This window comes from Panicum virgatum, chromosome 3N (genome assembly GCF_016808335.1).
Source record: "Panicum virgatum strain AP13 chromosome 3N, P.virgatum_v5, whole genome shotgun sequence".
NCBI classification, from domain to species: Eukaryota; Viridiplantae; Streptophyta; class Magnoliopsida; order Poales; family Poaceae; genus Panicum; species Panicum virgatum.
The window spans coordinates 19045755-19066318 of record NC_053147.1 but is presented as its reverse complement, the minus strand read 5'-3'; the positions used below and the strand labels follow the sequence as shown (position 1 = coordinate 19066318).

Sequence of the window (20564 nt, the reverse complement as noted above, 5' to 3'; positions counted from 1 at the left end):
CTTTCACGTATAACCTCTATGCCCAGATTGTGATTGTTAAGCATAATATCTTCATCCTTGGAGTCTTACTACAGTCAAAATGGCTGCAGAAAAGCAGGGATCAGTTATGTCTTTTGAGGCATTATCTACTTATATGCTAGGACAATGGTGATGAATAAACAATATATATGCTGGTATGGATATGGATCCTATGATTGGACATTGATGATGAAGAACTATGCATGCTTGTATGGCTCCTATGATTAGACTAGGTTTGTTCAACCTTTTTTTTTAAAAAAAGCAAAGAACTTTTTGACGAAGCTAAATTGTTCATTTGATCATATCCTTTATATATGCTAATGTGAGGATCTGGACTAGGTGCTCATCTTTTCCATTTACGGCGACATTTAGAAAACCTTTTCTTCATGTTGTTGCATTTGCAGTCTCCAGTAGCATGTTCACCTAGCATCTCAATCCACCACAGGACATATGTATTTGTTTGATAAGTTGTTTTCAAGAGTAGAATGCTGGTAAAGGTCACTGGTTGGGGGGCTCCCGCCTAGGGTTCAAACCCTGGGTGCCGCACCTATTTAAGCTTTAGGGATTTCCTTTAAAGTATTTCTATCAAAAAAAGAGTAGAATGCTGGAACACCATAGTGCAGGCAAGACATTAGACTGATACTAAATTACTAATGTTAGTTATCTATATCGAAAAGCAAATGATTGGGCAACTGGCATGCTTAAGTTTTGTAAGTACTCATGCTGCTTTCACATGCTCCAATGCAGTGTTCTTGCAAAGGCAATATAGCTTTTAGCCTAGCAACTAAAATACGCACAACACGGGCGGATACGGATGTTTGGGAAGAACACAACAAAAGGAGCTAAAGATTCTTTCGTAATCCACCCCGTCTCTTCCTCTTTTCCGCCGTTCGGCATTCAGAAGTGGTCCAATGACAGGGACTTTTCCTTTGTCCCCAATTCCAAGGCTGGAAGCATGGCAGTGAATATTTCCATCTGCACCAGGAAAAGAAATGGTTGTTTTTTGGTCTGTTGTCCTATGCTTCATGAATAACTGATTACAGTTCTAATCTCTATCTTAAGAACACTAACTATTCTTGTTTATCTGCAGATGGAGCTTCTGATTATAAACCAGCCAGCCGTTTATGAATAGTGACGTTTCAACAGTGAAATAGAGTTCCAGAGTTGCTGCATGGATGTATGGATTTTTCTGCTTTTTTGTAGTACAAATTACAGGTATACCTCATACTTCTCGCAGATCTTTACAGTAAAAAATTGGAATCAGGTCAAAGCATTCCTCATGGTGCTTGTGACAAATACTTTGACCTGAAAAAATTGCGTTGAGTTTTCCGATGCTGAATTGGTATGATGAGAGTTGGTGACTCTACACCCCTAGCATTTGGAAACTCAAACAAGTTACTCCTCAATTGTTGATGAGCTTAGCCTCCCATAGTTGTATATGCTTGTTTTCTTGGTTAGCATGCTCGCCATTGTGATCTGAACATTACGTATGCCTTTTTCATCTCACCGTAATTACACCCCGTTCGGCTGGTGGACAGCCTCCAGCCTCTACAGTATTTTCCTCTCACACAACTCCAGCTCCAGCCTCCAGCCACCAGCCAGGCAACAGTGTTTTTCTCTCACACAACTCCAGCTCCAGCCTCCAGCTCCAGCCTGCCGAACGGAAATAGCAAGGAAATCCTACTAGATCATGCTGCATAGCTATATCAGAAATAGCAAGGAAATTACAAAATATGCAGTGCATTCAGGCATCTGCAATATGCTACCATTTATCTTAGTAGATTTATCTCTACAAGCGAAAAAGAGTCATCTGAAGGAAGCCGGTGATTGAAACAGCTTGCATGATCCAATGGCTGCACGACTGGCCTCATTTTAATGATCTGCTGCCCTCCCCGAGGTAGTTTTAATCTGTAAAAAGGGGGTAAAAACATAAATGAGTGGGAAGCCAGGGATTTATTTGTCCCATATAAAATAATTCAATTATACAATTTAACCAGAGGCGGGGTTTTAAAATTTTCAGAACGGGAAACAAAAACAGCCTGAATCTGCACTGTACTTACCAAGCCATGGGGAGGTTCTGAACTTTTCATGACCCTCAGTCTCTTAGCGGTAGAAATAAATACACTGCAGGAATTAATGAATAATTTAATTAAAATAGTACACAAGCATGTTTCTAAATTGTCATTCTCAAATTTTGACAAAATAATGGAATAATTGGAATTGGAATTATGGCACAGGAAGCAAAAAAATTGATTGTAACCAAAGGTGATAAAAAAGAAAATAAATTCTAGTTTACACTCTGGGACTATCATTAAATTTCTATTTTCAACCTTCAACTACAAATCCGAATAGCGAGGCCCATCCAGTTGTCGCAACAGGACAAGTTTGGCCTCTTGGACAGTTTCAAATATGGTTTTATATTTGTTTTAAAAAATAAAAATTCAAATTTGACCTAAAAAATCAAAACTAATTTATTTTGAATTAGAAAAATAGGGAACTAGTACTATTTCTTTAAAAATGTAACCTATCTATTGTTGCTCTATTTGAATCTTATTTATTGAAAGAAAGGCATAGATACAAGCAAACAAATACATGAAACATGAAAATTGAGTCCGAAGAACTAACAAATAGAGTACCAATAGATAGGTTATACTTTTAGAAAAACGTTGTTACTCATTTTGTATTTTTTATTTAAAATAAATTACTTATTGTTTTTAAGTTTAAACTTGTATATTTTTTAAGTTTCGTAAAATGAGAAACCACCTTTGAAACTACCTAAAGAGCCAAATTTGGTGGATTTGGCAGTTGGATGACTTTCGTTATCTGTTTTTTAGTCGAAAGTTGAAAAACGAACTTTTATGATAGTTCGAGAGTTTAAACTGGATCTTTTCTATAACAAAAACTGTGCATTATAGTGTTCCTTATGCTTCAGAAACTTATAGAAAGCTAGTAGGTGTGTGGATTGTGATATACGTAGAAAGAGAAAGGAACATCGAAGTCTTACTTCCAAGGTAGGTCCCCAATTGGTATCCTGCTCCCTCCATCGCCTTCATAAACTAAAGTGTATTCGCCACTTCCATCCAATAACCCAGAAAATAGTTTCTCTTCCGTTCCTTGCTCTCCACTTTTAGTGCAGTCTAAATCCTTCTGAGCTGCAGGACCAAAATCATATTCTTCAGAAATAGAAAAGATGTCTCTGATTGGTTCTATTTAGATACTCAAGCATTCATCTTTATAGAAGAAATTGACCGAGTATTATTTTCTGCGGTCTATTGTTTAATTTGTACCTTCAAGAAAGCCAGAAAACAACTCCTGGACGGCAGACGACAGCTTCTGAAAGTTGTCGTATGCTGCAAGGTCTATTTTCCTTCCAATGGGGATGCCGTCCATGTTTATTTTGACAAGCGGGCTCCTCTTGCAGGTTAGCTTCGCCTTGTCACCAGCTTCATCGTTTTGTCGGTCAGGGGATTGCTTAGATGAACTACCATTTGTGAGGTTTCTCCTGATGGCCCGGACTGGAGGCCAACCGACCACTGGATGAACAGCACCTCTACAATGAATCAGAGGACCAGCGAGTTTCAGTAAGTCTCAAAGTTTTTCCCATTAAAACTGAACATATTTCATGAGAATATGAGATAAGCAAACGTGGTTATCCACAAACTAATCGAATATTTAAATCATGTAGCTGCATCCCTAATTATGCGCCGTCAATTTCCTGAACTGATTTGCTTTGACAATGGATCCAGAAAGCCAGGATCAGCTTGTAAAGCTGAAACGGACAGGAACGTTAAACTACGTAATCCTTTCCCATGATCACGCATACGCCGTGACAAAAATAAACAAGCATACTGGCTGATAGCTTCCATAGCCGAGAGCACAAAAAGATGGGAAAGCCAGTAAAACAAGGCTGTGTCATCCTCACCTCCCCTGGTGGTGGGGGTTGCTGCTGCTGCTGTGCACAGGCGCAGCAGCCGAGTCATGCGACGACGATGGGGGACAGCACCCTTTCTTCCTCTCACCTGCCATGTTTTCATCTCCCAATGTTAACTCGTCCCCACACCCTTGCCTGTCCTGGTGCCTCTGATTACAACCTTCAAAAATCACAGGAAAAAAAGCTGTCAGAAACAAAACGAGATTGCAGCTTTCTGAACTAATAAACCGCTGCATGTTTTAATTTCCTTTGTACACTTACCTTCTGCCTTGGCACCAACGGTCGCCAAGAAGCCTCTCTTTGCCCCTGTGGCAGTAGCAGTGCTAGCGGCGAGCCTCGAATGTGACGGGAAGCAACCAAGGGAGAGTGCCGTGCAGCTCTCCTGTTCTTGCTGCATCTTCTCTCTGGGGCCGGCTGGTCTCTCTTCCTCTTGGACACCAGGGAGGCCGAGCTTCAGCTTCAGCTCCAGCTCCGTGTCCTCCTCGGCTTCAGAGCTTGTGGTTCTTGACGATCTCCCTCCATCTGCTGCCTCCCTAACCACCTTCCATTCTCCCTCGCCTCGGATGAGGTTTAGCAGTTGGGGAGTGGAAGGAGCTCTCCCTCTGGAGTCTTCCTCCATGGCACTTGATCTAGGAGAGGCACAGGAGGAAAACAGACCTTTAATAATTTGCATATAAATATGTGGATGTGGGTAGTGTTTAGCCAGGGCTTTAGAGTCAGCAATCTTGAAGGCTTCAAACAGCAATCAAACCCTACTCTGCCTATGATAACATTTGACGGGGAGTTGGGAGGAGTACAAGTAAGCTGCTACTTGAAAAGTTGAGTCTCGCACTCAACTTGGGACGGAGAAAGTGTGAAACAAACGTGCGATTTATGCAATTCCAAGGTCAAAGTGAACGGGAGCCGGGAAGAGAAAAGCTGGGAAAAGATATGACTCGTGCTGTCACCAAATCAAATCACGTCAAAGGCATTCCCGGGAGCTCATCCTATCCGGCGAGGAGACAACAAAACCCTCTCGAGCTGGCGTCAAGCGAAAGAAGCCAGTCTTCTACTAGTACAACACAAGCGTGTCCTTGTAATAGGTGCTCAAGCTAGCAGAGGAAAGGATCCGCACAAGGTCACTTCATCAGAGTTGAGACACCCAATCGAGACTCTAACGTCAGTCCTTGAGATCGATCCAGACGAGGGAGATTTCTCTGCTACTGCTAGTTCTTCATAGGCCTTCGATCTCGAACTAAATCGTACGGAAAGAGAATTCAGCAGAGAGCATGGAAAGGAACCAAGAACTCACCTGCTGAGGCAAGATCGACCAGCTGCAGTCACCTGACCAGACCAGACCAGACCAGAGCTACCTGAAGAACTCGAGAACCCTGATGAGGTGAGGTGGAGTGGGAATTCCGGTGGAGTGAGGCCGTGAGGGGCGCTACCGGCTAGCCAGCTGAAGCAAGCAAGAAGGCTGTTATCTGTGGCGGAGCTGCTGCCTGAGCCTGGCCTCTCTTTTGTACCAGACCACCAGCATGGTGCCTGCCCCGAGCTGGCGCCGTTCTTTTTTTCCCCCCGTGGCCTACCTTTCTATGGAACGAGATCCGCTGCAGTTGAGTGCCCTGCAGTGGTGTCCCTGACACGTGGGCCCCACACATGCAGGCCCACCTGTCAGTGGCCCAACTGCAGGCTGCCGAACTGCAGCGGATCCCTTTCCCCTTTCTATAGCCCCCCTAGCTACATCCCTGTAGCATGTATCTCTCTCGGTCTCTCCTTTCAGCCCACTCTGCACTCATCACACACGGTTGCTGGCTGCCTTGCTAAGGATGGGTTCGGATCGGATACGGATGAAATCGGATTCGGATCTCACCTTTTACCACATTTTAATCCGGATACGAATACGAATGCGGATCTCATCGGATACGAATACAAAACGGATAGTTCGAATCCGGATACGAATCCGGATACCTTCTCGATTTGAAACATAGAGCTATCATGAGTATTAGTTTATTTTGTCAACAATTTTATAGTAGATCAAAATCATTATACAAGTAGGGAGTAAATGATTAGGAGATAGCTAATAAAAAAATATAATTATCTATGCATAACTTTTATATTAATTATATAATACTAATTATAAATGTAAAATAAATAAATATTTAAATACTTAATAATTAAGCTATATAAAAAAGATTTTATTATTAAATAAATAATTAATTTGACTCGTATTAAATAATTTTAATCATGAAATAAATATATTAAATAGTTAAAGTTAATTTTTATATCATTACTAATTTTAATAAATATTTTATTAGTTATCTGGCTTTCTAAATAATTTAAATAGTGTACATCATTAAGTAATAGGTATAAAGATAAGTTTAATATTGTCTCACTAGTCATTTTTTCTTTGCGGATACGGATGTGATCGGATATTCTTCGAATACGAATATGGAATCGGATAGAGAAAAGTTTTAAAATCGAATTCGGATGCATCCATATGACATTCATATTAAATTCGAATACGGATATCCATATTTACGTTTTATGCGGATATGAATACGGATAATTCGGATGTTCAGTCATCCGGATCCATCCTTATGCCTTCTGGTGTTCCATGACAGGTTCTGTGGCGACGGCGACGGCAGCGGCAGCGGCGTCGTCCTCTTTCGGCGTTGCGTGCGCGCGTGGGGTGGATGATTGGGGTCGGGGCGACGCGAGGGGGGGGGGGGGGGGTGCCGGCCAGGCGCGCCGCGCCGGAGGGAGCGACGCTTATCCGGGCGAGCGCGGGTGAGGTGATGTGATCGATGGGATGGATGCTGCCTACGGTGTGGACATGTAGTTGGTGTCGCCTGTAGGGCGATGGACTTGGTTGATTTGGTGTGGGTTGGGTGTGATGCAATGGTTCGCGCTGGCTGGCTTCAGCAATCGGCAGCCCGGGGGGACCAGTGCCGGCGTTGCTGTTGGGCTGTGCAACTTGTGTGCCAATGGGTTGGTGACCCATGCTGCTGAAGAATATGTTCGTGCTGGGCTACATACGGCTTCTTCAATTATGCAAGAAAGGGCGGCCATGCGGCATGCAGAACAGAACAGATCTGCAAACACCTTCTTCTTTTCATTTCGTCGAAAATGTGGTTTTTTGTTGAGCAAAATGATTCGTCCTTCTGACTTTTGTGTCGTTTTCTGATCAAATGGTCTTTCAAAACGGGCCATTATTATGCCAGTACTTGTAATGAACAAAGATCATACTCATACTCAAGCATGGCAACGCTTTTGCTTACTGCTCAAGGGCTCCCAAGCAAGCATCTGAACTCTCAAGCGGCCCGGTGCAGGTAGTGCCGGGCTAGCTACATGCGGCCGCAACTGGGGGGCCGCACACACTTTCCGTGCCCATGCACGACCGAACTCGAAAAGGGGACGGGAAAGCGAGCAACCACCTCTCTCACACACCTCAAATTGGCTCCCTACTTGGCGACGAAACGAAGCCAATGCAAAGCCGAACAACGAAGTAAAGCGTGCGACGCGTAACCCAGCACGGAAGAACTCCGGCAACGCGCCAAAGCACGGTGGTGTGAACACGACGGCCACGATCGTGCGTGCGGAATATCTAGCAGCAGCTAGCTAGCAGCGCGAGGCGGAGAAAGCCAGTAGTGGACTTCCCGCCCCGCGCCGGCGATCCGGCGTGCCCGAGGAGCGTGGACCCGACGGCATGCCAGGGGAGCGTCAGCGTGGACTTCGGCGCGCACAAGTGGCCGGGCTTGGGCACCCGCGCGGCGGCCGCGGAGGCGTGCGTTCGGCCGCGCGGATCAGGTCCGCGGACGGACGGTATGGTACGGCGCGGCGCTGGGTGGTGGTCCAGCGCCACCTGCCATGCCTCGCGAGCGAGTTGGAGTACACGTCCAGTCCACGCCGTGGCGTCCGCGGCTGCAGGCGCGCGCGCGCGCGGCCGGCCGGAGAGACGCGTGCGTGCGTGCGCCGTGCGCGCGCGACGCCGGCCGGGCGGGCGAGGAGGAGTAGTAGTGTCGTGCAGCTGTGAGGCACACGATCGGTTACGTTACGTGCGGCGCGGTCCTGCTGCGGCGTGCGGCCGGCCGGCACCGACCCGGAGAGCGCGTTGCGGCGGGGGCGCCGGGAGGGGTAGGCGGCCGGTGCGCGTCTCGTGGGTGACGGTGGTGGTGGGGGTGGCGAGCGAGGAGGCGTGTGTGGGAAACGCAATGCACTGGTGCGATCTGCGGGATCTGTGTGGCTTCGATCTCGGGCTTTGCAGACAGCGCCCCGCCGCCGTTGCTGGTCGCCTGGTTCATTGCGGCCTCGTGCCGCTGGGGTGGTGTGCCGTGGTGGTCACTGGTCAGCCACGGCGGAGCGTAGCAAGTGCTCTGACTGGTCAGTCTGTGAGAATTGCAGAATGATGGTCGTAGTAGGTGAGAAAGGCCCGTACTCATATGACGAAAGTAAGAGGGCCCATTGTAGATAAATCCTTTCGGCCTTTTCGCGTCCAGCCCAGTTATATCTTGACGGCACGAGCCCAAGACCCGAGGTGGGCCGTTGGTCCCAGTAGCCAGCAACAAATCTCCTCTTCCTCGACCAAAAGGAAAGGAAAACAAATCACCCTAGAGTATTTGGATGGCAAATCACTTTTGCATCGCAAAATCCTCAAATTTCAAGACAGCAACTGCCTATCTCTCGTCCCTGTTTCTATATCTGGCACACGCGTAGTTGGAGCTTTGATGGCATTTTGTACTAATACAAATCCTCACGTCCAATCGGACGGCTCACAGCCCACCGCCAGCGGCGAATCTACGCCGCCAGATGAGCTAGCCAGCCATATAACCTAACCCTTCCGTGGCTCGAACGAAACCGCCCGACCCATATAAACTCGTGCACCAAAACCCCGGCCGCGTGTCCGATCCATCGACAAGCCGCCGCCGCCGCCGCCGCCATGGGCCGTGTCATCCGCGCGCAGCGCAAGGGCGCGGCGGGGTCGGTGTTCAAGTCCCACACCCACCACCGCAAGGGCCCCGCCCGCTTCCGCGCGCTCGACGTCGGCGAGCGCAGCGGCTACCTCAAGGGCCTCGTCACCGACATCGTGCACGACCCCGGCCGCGGCGCCCCGCTCGCCCGCGTCACCTTCCGCCACCCGTTCCGCTACCGGCAGCAGAAGGAGCTCTTCATCGCCGCCGAGGGCATGTACACCGGCCAGCTCATCTACTGCGGCCGCCGCGCCGACCTCAGCATCGGCAACGTCCTCCCGATCGGGACGCTCCCCGAGGGGACCGTCATCTGCAACGTCGAGGGACGCGTCGGCGACCGCGGCGCCCTCGCGCGCTGCTCCGGCGACTACGCCATCGTCGTCAGCCACAACACAGACAACGGCACCACCAGGTGGAACCGGATCCGCTGCAGTTGGCCGCCGTGCAGTTGGGTCACTGTCACGTGGGCCCCACGCGTGCAGGCCCCACACGGCAGTGACCCAACTGCAGGGGAGGTAACTGCAGCGGAGCCTCGTCCCCACCAGGTCATATAGGCATCTATATCACCATGCATGATGCAGCATTCGAATTGATGTGCGATCATTATCTGTACGTTGCATACTAATTGATTATTAACGATATGGATATGATCGTGGATGCAGGGTGAAGCTCCCGTCCGGCGCCAAGAAGCTGCTGCAGAGCAACTGCCGCGCGATGGTCGGGCAGGTCGCCGGCGGTGGCAGGACGGAGAAGCCGCTGCTCAAGGCCGGCAACGCCTACCACAACTTCCGCGTCAAGAGGAACTGCTGGCCCAGAGTGCGCGGCGTGGCCATGAACCCCGTGGACCACCCCCACGGAGGAGGCAACCACCAGCACATTGGCCACGCCTCCACCGTCCGCCGCGACGCTCCGCCAGGTGCCAAGACCGGCCAGATCGCCGCGCGGAGCACTGGTAGAGGGCGCAAGGGCCAAAAGACCGCCGGGACCGCCGGCAAATCTATGTTATGAGATCTCGCGCGCAGATATATTTGCTTATTAGTTCGTTGGTTTTTGTCGTCGTTTGAGAGGGATAGTTATCAAAAGTAGGGTTTTGCTGGATTAAGTACGCTGTCGAGTACAATTATTAATCAACCTTCTCCTTTTAGCTCGTTTAATTTAATTAGAAGAGGAGTACTCTTTAATTTTGTTTGAGATCTTAGATTTGATGTGTCCCTCTCCTCGGTCCTCCTTCGATCAGGATGAAGGTTATGACCCATTACCTAAAATACAAATGTAGTCTAATTACTCATTCGGTTAACCCACTGAATTCCGGTGTCATATTAGATCAAACGCAGTGGTTGGTTGGGTTACCCAAATAGATCCCATCGTCTTCACTTCCCTTTTGAACTCATCCCCTCCCATCGCTGGTCGCCTCCTTGCGCCTCTCCGCCTCATATCGGTACTGGCGCGACATCAAGCTGACCAGGTGCAGCATCGAGCTGATTTGGGCTACTTGTGACGACGGTACTGCTATGGGGAGCAACGGCGTGATCTTCAATCGGAGCAGCTTCGACTCAAAAAAAGAGTTTCTTATTTTTTTCTCCCCAACACCCACAAGATTTTTGCTCCCTCGATTGCCCGCCCCCCCTCCCCGTCGCGCAAAAATGTTATCCTCCCGCGATCGCATCTCCTTTGCGCCTCCCTGCACCAGTCCACCACCTCCAGCAGCCGATCGCCGCCTTCTCCACCCGGCTGGCCCTCCCTTGCAGGCCTGCCGTGTTGGAATTATTGACCTCGGTCAAGATCTAATTGGGCCGAAAGGCCAAATCCTAATCTGATTATTAATCCCTGTTAGTTGCCTTTGATCGGGAGGCAAACTCAACCCATTTAAAGGCCCGACCCCAAGCCTACAGTACTATATAACCAAGAGGAAACCCCTGATTTTTCTTAATCGTGATTACTCACGAGTTAAGCCGTCAAAGTTAGCGTATCCCTAACCTAACCGATCTCTAAGGTGCTGGAAGGTTTGGAAGCACGGTGTCCCTCGATCTGCATCGACATTCATCCTGTTCTACTTCATCTACATCAACAAATCTTCATGAACAGAGACATCCATGATGACTACCGGTTCTGGTTAGTCCTTAAATCATTAATTCCGCATTAAATATTAGTGATCTTGATTAGACTAAGCTAAAATCCTATTTTATGGTTAATTAGTTCTAACAATTGGCATCAAAGCCAGATTAGATCTATCATGGTCCTAATCCAGAACCATGCAGTTAGTAGATTGGATCTACTATTATTATCCACGTGCAATGCATGATGCTTGGATCTGTTAAGCTGTTATGTTATATAATCCTAAAACAGATCCATGTTTATTGTAAATTAATGTGCCATTAGCTTGTGCCGTAAGAACAAATTCATGTTTATGAATGCAATTAGCCTAAATTGTTCAGATTAGATCCTGATTAATGCAAATCTTAATCTGATTAGGCTAAGTACCTCAGATTGTTCAGATTAGATCCTGATTAATGCAAATCTTAATCTGATTACGAAATTAGATCTAATCTAATTCAGTTTAGTTCAACTTTATGTTGAATCTTGATCTATTCATACTAAGTGCCTCGGATTAGATATAAATAATTATGTTTAATGCTAATTCATGATTAGTCCGAGGTAAATCAGTTTGTTCATGATTAAGTCAAGTAATTAAGGTTAGGGTTTACGGTTGCTGCTAAATTTTTCCCCAAAATCATGCCTCTGTTCATGTTAATTTTCCGCAAATTAGTCTTTAGATTCATGAAATTGATGCAACAGTGAGCATTTAGAAGAAGGGGAATGCAAATTTTCAGATCGCATAAGAAAATCCCCAATTTTTCCTAACCCGACCAAAGTATGGGGATTAACTTATCTGCGTCGTATGAGGCGCTGCGCATGGTGTTCTTGCACACCGCCGGTCATCAGCATGCACTGCAGCGGAGCCCCCCGACGGAGCCGCGTGCGACGTGATCGCACGTGGTGTCGGCGGGAGGGCCCGTGCGGCGCACCGACCGACGACGCACACCGGGCCCGCATGAAGCAGGTCATGCGGGACCAGCGCGCGCGGCCTAAGTCGACGGCTTGCGTGCGCGGGGCGGCGAGCGCCGGCCAGGACCGCATCAGGCAGCGGCCGCGGGGCACAAGCAGCTCCCGCGCATGAGGCCTGGTGGCGGGGCCAGAATGGCCTGGAGGTGCAGTGCCGGTGGACCACACCGCCACGCGCCATGAGAAGGCGGTGCCGGGCTCAAGCCGGTCGGCGCACGCGCTGCAGGCGCTGCGGCCGGCGCGCCAGCACGTCAAGCGGCGCTGCCGCGGGGCCCGAACAGCTCACGAGCGCGCGGCCCACTGGCACACGCGCAGCCGCATGAGGTGACGCCGGCCTGCTGCGAGCCCCGATGGCCGCGTGAGTTGCGGGTTGCGGCGGCTCGATCTGAGAGATGAGAAGGGAAAGGTAGTGAGGAGATTAGGGTTTTCAGACACATCTCACTCTTTTATACTGTACCACATCAGTTCGTGGCCTTTAGATCATGATGAACAGCTCAGATCTAGCCGGCGTTAGGGTTTGCTGGTTAGTGGGCCGAACTGGGCCACATGGGCCGACTGCGCCATTTGGGCCGCATGAGCTGTGCCGTGCACTTTCGGCCCGCGCGCGAAGGGGAGTTTTTTGGGCTTGTTTCATGAGTCTTTTAGCCCAGTTTAAGTTTTAAAGCCTTCGTATTTACTGTTTTACTGTTTTAAGTTTTATTTCCTCACTGTTTAAGTTTAAAGGCTTTAATTAATTACTATTGCACTTACAATTATCAGCCTTATGTTTATTTAATGTCCATAAGTATTTATTTCATATTTGAGATGTCTATTGTTTATAATTTCGCAAATAAGTTTATTGCTTAATTTTAACTATGATAGATATTTCTAGTATGAATAGTGATATTTTTTCATAATTTTGATGTTATAAAATTAATTTAAGAGTAACTATGGGAAATTATCACTGATAATGAGAATAATTATAGAAAATTAACACTGATAATGAGTTCATTTTTTGGGCTATAAGTGATTCTTGTTAAATGAGAAAGAATCTAAAGACTAATAAGTCTTATCATTTAGTACAAATTAAGTTTAAATTTTAGTGCAACTAAGTTTAATAATGTTTCTATGCACTGATTATATATGGTAAAGTTTAAAATTTTATGAGGCCTATATTTACAGTGAAATTTGATCTCTTCATGATTTATGTGATTTCACTGTTTAAGTTTGAGTTTAAAAAAAATCCAGAATAAGTGTATTTGCCTTAATGTTTCCATTGATGAACATTGCATTAGTTCGCATTGTTTAAGCTGAAAAATTATATGTTTTCCACCATGTACAATTAAGATGCTCTCTAATAAGTTTCAAGCTTAAGTGATTTTCCATCACAATAAGCTATGTCTTAGATTAATAAGAAATACATGAATTATTTTTGTGCTCTAATTCCCATAAGTACTTGCACTATTAGCACATTAAGACATTTGGAATTTTTTCTACTCTTGCTGATTCTAAGTCATAAGATTATGATATTGACTAAATATTATTATTTGGCTTTATCATTTCAGACGCAAGCTACATGAAGGATATTAAGCAATTTAATGGCATTAACTTTCCTTTATGGAAGAAGATAATAGAAGGCATTCTCGAGTTTCTTGAGCTTGATTATGGGCTCTATACAGTCAAGCCATTTCCTCCTACTTCTGGCATTGAGGACTATGATGAGAAGATGTATGAGTGACTCTATACAGTCAAGCCATTTCCTCCTACTTCTGGCATTGAGGACTATGATGAGAAGATGTATGAGTATCACTTCAAATTAGAGCAATGGAGAGAAGGATAATAAGCTTGCCAAAAGAATCATTTAGTGTTTAATCTCCGATGGCATAAGGGGAGTTTTTGATGATGATGAGAACAAGACTGCTTGTGGTTTCCTCTATTTAATTGAGATGAGTCATAGGCAAGTCTGCGCAAGTTACCTCATCAAAAGATTAACCATTTCACGTTATAATGGGCATGGTGGATTGGCAAAGCACATACATTATATGTTGGACACAGATTATGAGATTAAGGTTTTTAGAATTAATCTCTCCAACTCATGTGTGGAGCATTATATTAATCAATCTATAAGAGATCCATGAGGTTGGAGGAGTTTTTCTTAGAATTAGTTGATAGAAATAAGTTGAAGTTCATACTGTAGAAAGCTTCATTTAGAATTAGTTAGTAGATTCAACATGTACTTATTGATGAAACTTTTGTTTCTGCATTAATCAATATATTTCTCTAAGTTAAGTGATTATCTTTTATATCATCGAGTTTTTTAAGTTATTATTATTGTTTCTCTACAAGAGAAATTTTCATAATTTTATCATGAATATTTTAACACGTGAGAATTAGATGAGATAAGTTAAGTGATGAGACCTTGTCGAATATGTGGCACACTCACGTTTGGACCACAAATTCGAAGGGGAGAGTGGAATGTCTCATCAATTTATAAGATGCTCCAATTAATAAAGCTAGTAAACAATTGTTTTCATTGTTCATAAGCTCGTGGGCAAAATTTAAGTATAAAGTTTTAAGTATAAAATACTAGCCGGTGCTTATACACCAATATTGTCGGTACACTGCAGCAGGGACACTCACTCTTACTGCAGCAAGGCAAAACTCGCGTAGTAATCCGTAACTACGCGATGAGGGGCGGAGCAGCCAGGCCCCACGGCTCAGGCTCTTTCCTCACCGGGCCAACGGCCCCGGACCCGCTCCCCGCTCTGAGACGGGTCCGGTGACGCCACGTGTCCCTGAGGAGAGGAAGCTCCGAGCCAACAGCCGAGGGCTCGGACCCCACCCATAGGGGTCCGGGACCTCCCGCGTCCATCCGGACCTCCCACGCGCGTAGAACCAACATACCGTCGGCGGGGTCCGGAGGTGCCACGTGTCCCGCAGGCGCGGGCACGGGCGCGGGTCTTCAGCTGGAAGACTCGCCCGCCCACCGCATTCAATACGGGTGGTTGAGGCGTGCTTTGCCGCCGCGGCACGCGGGGCAGCCTTTGTCAGGTATCACTGTAGACCGCGTATTACCGAGGTACACAGTGCAGCTGCCTGCGCCGCATCCGCGTAGAGCCCGTCTGCCGCATTAATTGGATACGACGACACGGCACTTTTCCATCATACCGCCTACGCCGCAAGCTACACGGCCCGTTCAGCTACGCTGCAGGCAACGCCGCAAGCTACACCCTGGCGCCGTTTCGACAAGACAGGGCATGGGTATGCTGGACGGAGCATTCCCGCGGGCAGAGCAAGGAAATCCAAGAATGAGATCTCCTTCGCCTGCAACGCCATAATATATGAACAGTATGTTATTTTATACTACATCGATTGAGCCCACCTGTCGGGGACCCAACGGCTATGTACGCGGCTCCCTTGAGATATAAAAGGGAGGCGCTCGCTGCACACACGAAGGGCCCTCAAGCGCTCAAGCTCTTTCAGACTCTCTCGAGACTAAGGGAACACAAGCAATACAACACACAATGGACGTAGGGTATTACGCTCTGGCGGCCCGAACCACTCTAAACATGCTGTGTTCTTCGTGTTCTTCCTGCGAGATCGAACTAGTCCTAGCTAACCTCCGAGTACTCACCCTATGGGCTTAGGCGGGTGCATTACGCCACCCGGCTATGGGTTTGCACACCACGACAAATATACTATGAGATGCCTCTAAATAAATGGAATCAATGGGAAAATTTATTTAGAGTAAACTTGTAATTAAATCTGACCACCGTTGTTTTAATTATGAGTTTCAGCTAAGTTTCGCTTGTTTTCCCCACCGGTGATGCAAGTTGTTACGTATTGCGTGATTATAATCAGACTAACGTAGGGTTATTATCATGCGCTTATTTGCATTCCATTGTATATGATTACTAAGTTAGTTTAAGAACAACTTTATCATGCAAAGACATGATTATTCAAAGACCATTGTGATGGAAAAGCCAATTGTCTCAAATAAGTGTGATTTTATTCTTTATTCTGGCCACCGCTGGGTACGGGATAATTTTCACACGTCCTGTTGTTCTATCCATTTTCTGGCCACCGCTGTTGTGGATTAGTTCATTTTGGATCAAAGATGATTGAAGTATGGTTGTGTTCATGATTCTAGCCACCACTGTTTTATGAACATTTAATCATAGCTTTGCTACTCTAGTTCATTAACTAGCCACCGCTGGGGTGGGCTAGGTTAGCAAAGAAAGCTGATCAGTGGTATAGTTTTTGTCGTGCCAAGATAAATAGTAAAAGAGCTACCATTGTGAATTATTTCAGATAAGTTTAAGGGCCGACACTTCTAATATTCTGATTATTCAGAATTCAATGGAAGCTCACAAAGAAGGAAGGAAATAGAGAAGAAAATATTAATGAGATATATGATAAGTTTTCTCTATATCGACAACTTGAGATGATATATATATATATATATCGTGCCATAAGTATTTCTCCAATTTTCATCCAAACTCTGTTGAGGATTTCCATTAGTTGTTTAACCATGACGGAGATACGTAATGTTTAATGATAATTTAAGTTTTGGGCACAAAAGTAATAGCCTCAGTTATTTTTAAGATTAATGGATGTGAATTTTGAACAATTCATATCATGACAATTTTCTGATGGAGTCAAGGCAATAGACTGTAATGGGTCTACAAGTTTTAAAATGTGATTCTAAAAGAAACTAAGATGCTAAGTTCATGGATAACTATGATTCATTTTATAAAGTAAAGGTGGATTAATAATTATCCTGATACTCTAAGGTGAATATTTTCTCCATAAGCTGACTAAAGTAAGAATGCGTTCCTAGTTTTTGGGGGAGCATAATACTAAAATGGGATCATAGTGAGTATTGAGATTTGTCACTAAAGGGCGTATGTTAAGAAAGACTCTAAAGTGACAACATGTGAATGCATACACAGCCATACCTGTTTTGTTTGTGTGATATAGCAAATTTCGTTATAAAAATAAAGTTAAGAATAAGATAAATAGGAAGATGTTCCTAAGGTTTCAGTTTTGAAGCTATATGCTAAGCCCTATAAGTAATTGATTTAGCATGACAAGTCGGGATGCTTGACAAAACTTTATTAGTTTTAGTCTAGGGGAGGTCCACTGGAAAAGGTGTTAAAAGATAGAAACACCATAATAATATGCTTATTTAATTAATGTACTATTCAGACAAGATTTTGTAAGAGTGTGTAGATATAAATGTGCACAATTAGTTTTATGTCTTTCACTCTTACATATATGAGCAAATCTGCAGAAAGCTCTAAAACAAAATTGACATAATTAAGGCTAATTTTGTATAGCATATTTTAGACAGGCATGTGCAATATATTCTGGTAATATTAATGTATTAACATTGGTTTTGAATCAATGTCGTTGTTTAATAACAGTATTCCCTTAAAGTAACAACTTTTGGTTGATGGTGTCAAGTCCATTGATATTTAAACTATTATGTTGTGAACCAAGGGTCTCAGGATCAAGTCATTTTAATGTATTAAATAAAATTGCTAGCAACATGACTAATTGACGGTTTTATCTCTTATCCTATTTTCGCAAAAATTAGTATGGATTTGATGATAAACCTGAAATGTGATTTTGGACGAGCCCGAATAATTAAACTCCCAAAATAAGTTAAGTAAGTGTTTTATCAAGGTACTGTAGTGGACATTGGTTAATGGTGTCCTGGTATTTCTGTAATGTTTGTCAATGACTCATCTGTTGGGTTTTTGCTATGGTATTGAGTGTGAACATAAGACGAATAAAAGTTTAAGTTCAAGATTAAAGTTGTTCGATTAAGTGGGAGATTGTTGATCCATGTGTATCCACCTTCACGTGATCAATGTTTTGAACATTATAAAGAATAAGTTGTTGACCTTCGGTCAAGGGGGAGAATGTTGGAATTATTGACCTCGGTTAGCGTATCCCTAACCTAACCGATCTCTAAGGTGCTGGAAGGTTTGAAAGCACGGTGTCCCTCGATCTGCATCGACATTCATCCTGTTCTAATCCTGTTCTATTTCATCTACATCAGCAAATCTTCAAGAACATAGACATCCATGATGACTACCGGTTCTGTTTAGTCCTTAAATCATTAATTCCACATTAAGTATTAGTGATCATGATTAGACTAAGCTAAAATCCTATTTTATGGTTAATTAGTTCTAACATGCCGGCCCTCCCTGTTTTGATCCCTATGGATGCAACAATTTCAGAATCGACTGCTATATCAGGGATGCATCTAAAAACCGCAATAATTTGATGGAATTCCACACAGAATTGGCCTTGTGCTCTGTGCTTTAACTAGTGAGGCGAAATCAGGCGTGTGTCGCTTCTCCTCTGGGAAAAAGAAGGATCTTTTTCCCCAAGTAACTGAAGGAAATGGAGAGCATCAATGGCGGAAGAACAGAGTAAATTAGGCACGGGTGGAAACAGCGGGGCACCAGGATGTGAGTGTGATTCTTCTTTCCGTTTCTTCGCGATCGGTTCAGGACTAGTATAAGCAAAAATTACATCACGCAAGGAGTAGCTAAACAGCAACCATCTCACGCGGGGCGGATACTAGGAATTCTCCAGCAGTGAGGTGCCCGGTCACTGCGACGACGGAGCCGCGGCGGCGGCGGCAGAGGGCGCCATCCTGGGGGACGTGATGGGGAAGAGTGGCAGCAGCCGCGGCGGCTCGGCGCTCCCGCGTGCTCGGCGGCCTCCTCCTCGCCCGGTGATGCGGACGACAGCTACCGGTTGAATGGGTCTGACACCAGCGGCGTGACGGGGCTCCCGAGTGCCAGGGACGGGAAGTCGAGCATGCTGCACTCGACGTAGCTTGCTCGAGGATGATGGAGCGAAGGAGAGAAGGGCGGCGCGAGCGGCACCTGGTCGCAGGGAAGAAGACCACAACGAAAAAGACGCCTGGGAAGGAGCGATAGGGAGGGCTGATAGCGTGCGCATTTTTACGCACAGGAGAAGAATTTTGCCAATTATTAGGAGATAGGAAATTAGGATTGGAAATTATTAGAGAGTATTTTTTTTCTAAAAAAACAAGAATGGGGAAGAGAGATGAAAAACTCTGGGAGATGCTAAGGAGCAGGATTTGCAGGGCTTGGCTTTGTTTACCGTGAGGGAGAAGGATTGGTTGGAGCTGGTGCTACTGCTTGGCTCGATTAGGAGCAGGGATGTGGCGTGATAGAAAACAGGGACTGAAAGAGCACCTCTACGAATGCTACGTGCTGCTGCAAGCAAGAGAGGAGGAAGAAGCCAGGAGCTGCACTTGATTCGGCGGTGAGGAAGATGAAAGTGATGGGATGGTGTGCTCTAGCCTAAGAGATGGAGGGAGTAAATTAGGCAACTTAAAATTTTAATTTATGGCTCCAACTAAATTGCACAATATTAAACTAAAATATGCTAGTTATATGTGCAACTATGGTTAATCTAGTGTGAAACCCCTATCCCAAAAGAGTTTAGCAACCTATAGCATTTCCTATCAAGAAACTACTCTACGAAAGTAAAGGCACACAAGAATTACTAATATGAAATGCGAAAACGTAAAGAGCGGGATAGGAAGAAGCAAACTCTCGACGCTGGTGTTTATCCCGTGGTTCGGTTAGCCACAAAGGCACATCTACATCCACATTGTTGAAGCACTCACTAATAGTATAGCTTTCCGGCAATCAAGTCTCTTCCGTGAACTCAACCACGGTCACCTTAATCCCGTTTTCCACTAAGAAACTTCTCCACAAAGGAAGGGGGTCTCCACGTCCCCCGTACAAGGATGTCGTCGCCGCTCCACACCAAGTCGGAGGGTTGATGACGTGCCGGCGAGCCACCAATGCTTCAAGGGGCCGGCGCACCAAGATCTTCTTGCTGGTTCACTCAAGAACTAGCCACAAGGCACAGCACCTTGCTCGCTCACTCACCTAAGAGCTAATCTAGCACTTACACTCTCAAATCTAGTGCTAAACCTAAATATTTGATCAATATGCACTTGGGTAGGCTTGGAGGGTTTCCTGGGTGTGTTTGAGGCTTGTAGCAACTCCAGCAAATTTCAAATGACCGAGGAGTCCATATATATAGGCCACCAAGTGGAGAGAGCCGTTGGGAGCCGTTACCCAACTTTCTGTGTGTTTATCCGATGCCAACCGGATACTTCGGTGCTCCAGCATCGGTTTATCCGGTGCTACTAGTTTCTGCAGAACTCGTCCATTTCAATCTTTCTTTGAGTTATTTCTTCGTGTTTTGCTTTGCTTGGCCTTTTTGCTTCATCCATGGGATCTATTAATGTTCACTTGACAACCTCATTAGTCTCATTGATTGTGTTGTTACTCAATCACCAAACTCACAAAACTATGGTCTAATGGGGCCATGTTCCTTATAGAAGAATATGCCTAGTAATTGTGGATAACCCAATGGGTTCCTGGGTAAACCGATGCTGTTTTCTTAGGTCAAACCATTACTCAAATTTCGCTTATTGGGTAGAGTGGGTATAGTAAACTGGTTTGACCAAATCTGACCCACTTTCATCCTGAGTCCCCTCGCACATCACAATTTTTAGTGAAGAATTTTTTTTAGTGAAGAATTTTTTTTGTTGCTACGAC

The 20564-nt window shown here is 45.5% G+C and overlaps 2 protein-coding genes across 3 annotated transcripts; one reads left to right on the top strand and one right to left on the bottom strand.

The window, feature by feature from the left end:
• Positions 1-1181: 1181 nt before the first annotated feature.
• On the bottom strand, positions 1182-5499 carry LOC120664873 (auxin-responsive protein IAA18-like). 2 transcript variants are annotated; one of them, XM_039944247.1, is made up of 7 exons: positions 5241-5499; positions 4211-4578; positions 3941-4109; positions 3306-3568; positions 3023-3170; positions 2079-2142; positions 1182-1926 (listed from the first exon to the last, which is right to left on the bottom strand). In XM_039944247.1, exons 2-7 carry the CDS (start codon positions 4566-4568, stop codon positions 1891-1893), a joined length of 1038 nt encoding a protein of 345 aa, XP_039800181.1. In that variant the 5' UTR covers positions 4569-4578; positions 5241-5499; the 3' UTR covers positions 1182-1890. The 2 variants fall into 2 exon arrangements, with proteins under 2 accessions (XP_039800181.1, XP_039800182.1); XM_039944248.1 differs by having other exon boundaries at positions 1491-1926; positions 4211-4572; positions 5241-5488.
• Positions 5500-8494: 2995 nt separating this feature from the next.
• LOC120667408 (60S ribosomal protein L8-like) lies at positions 8495-10052 on the top strand. Its single transcript, XM_039947488.1, has 2 exons — positions 8495-9310; positions 9561-10052. Exons 1-2 carry the CDS (start codon positions 8868-8870, stop codon positions 9904-9906), a joined length of 789 nt encoding a protein of 262 aa, XP_039803422.1. The 5' UTR covers positions 8495-8867; the 3' UTR covers positions 9907-10052.
• Positions 10053-20564: the final 10512 nt, after the last annotated feature.

Coding starts and splice junctions, on each gene's coding strand:
- LOC120667408 (XM_039947488.1), top strand. CDS start 8,868: ATGGGCCGTGTCATCCGCGCGCAGCGCAAGGGCGCGGCGGGGTCGGTG. Junction 9,311..9,560: donor ACAGACAACGGCACCACCAG/GTGGAACCGGAT, acceptor TCGTGGATGCAG/GGTGAAGCTCCCGTCCGGCG.
- LOC120664873 (XM_039944247.1), bottom strand. CDS start 4,568: ATGGAGGAAGACTCCAGAGGGAGAGCTCCTTCCACTCCCCAACTGCTA. Junction 2,143..3,022: donor ATTGGGGACCTACCTTGGAA/GTAAGACTTCGA, acceptor TAATTCCTGCAG/TGTATTTATTTCTACCGCTA. Junction 1,927..2,078: donor CAGAACCTCCCCATGGCTTG/GTAAGTACAGTG, acceptor CCCTTTTTACAG/ATTAAAACTACCTCGGGGAG.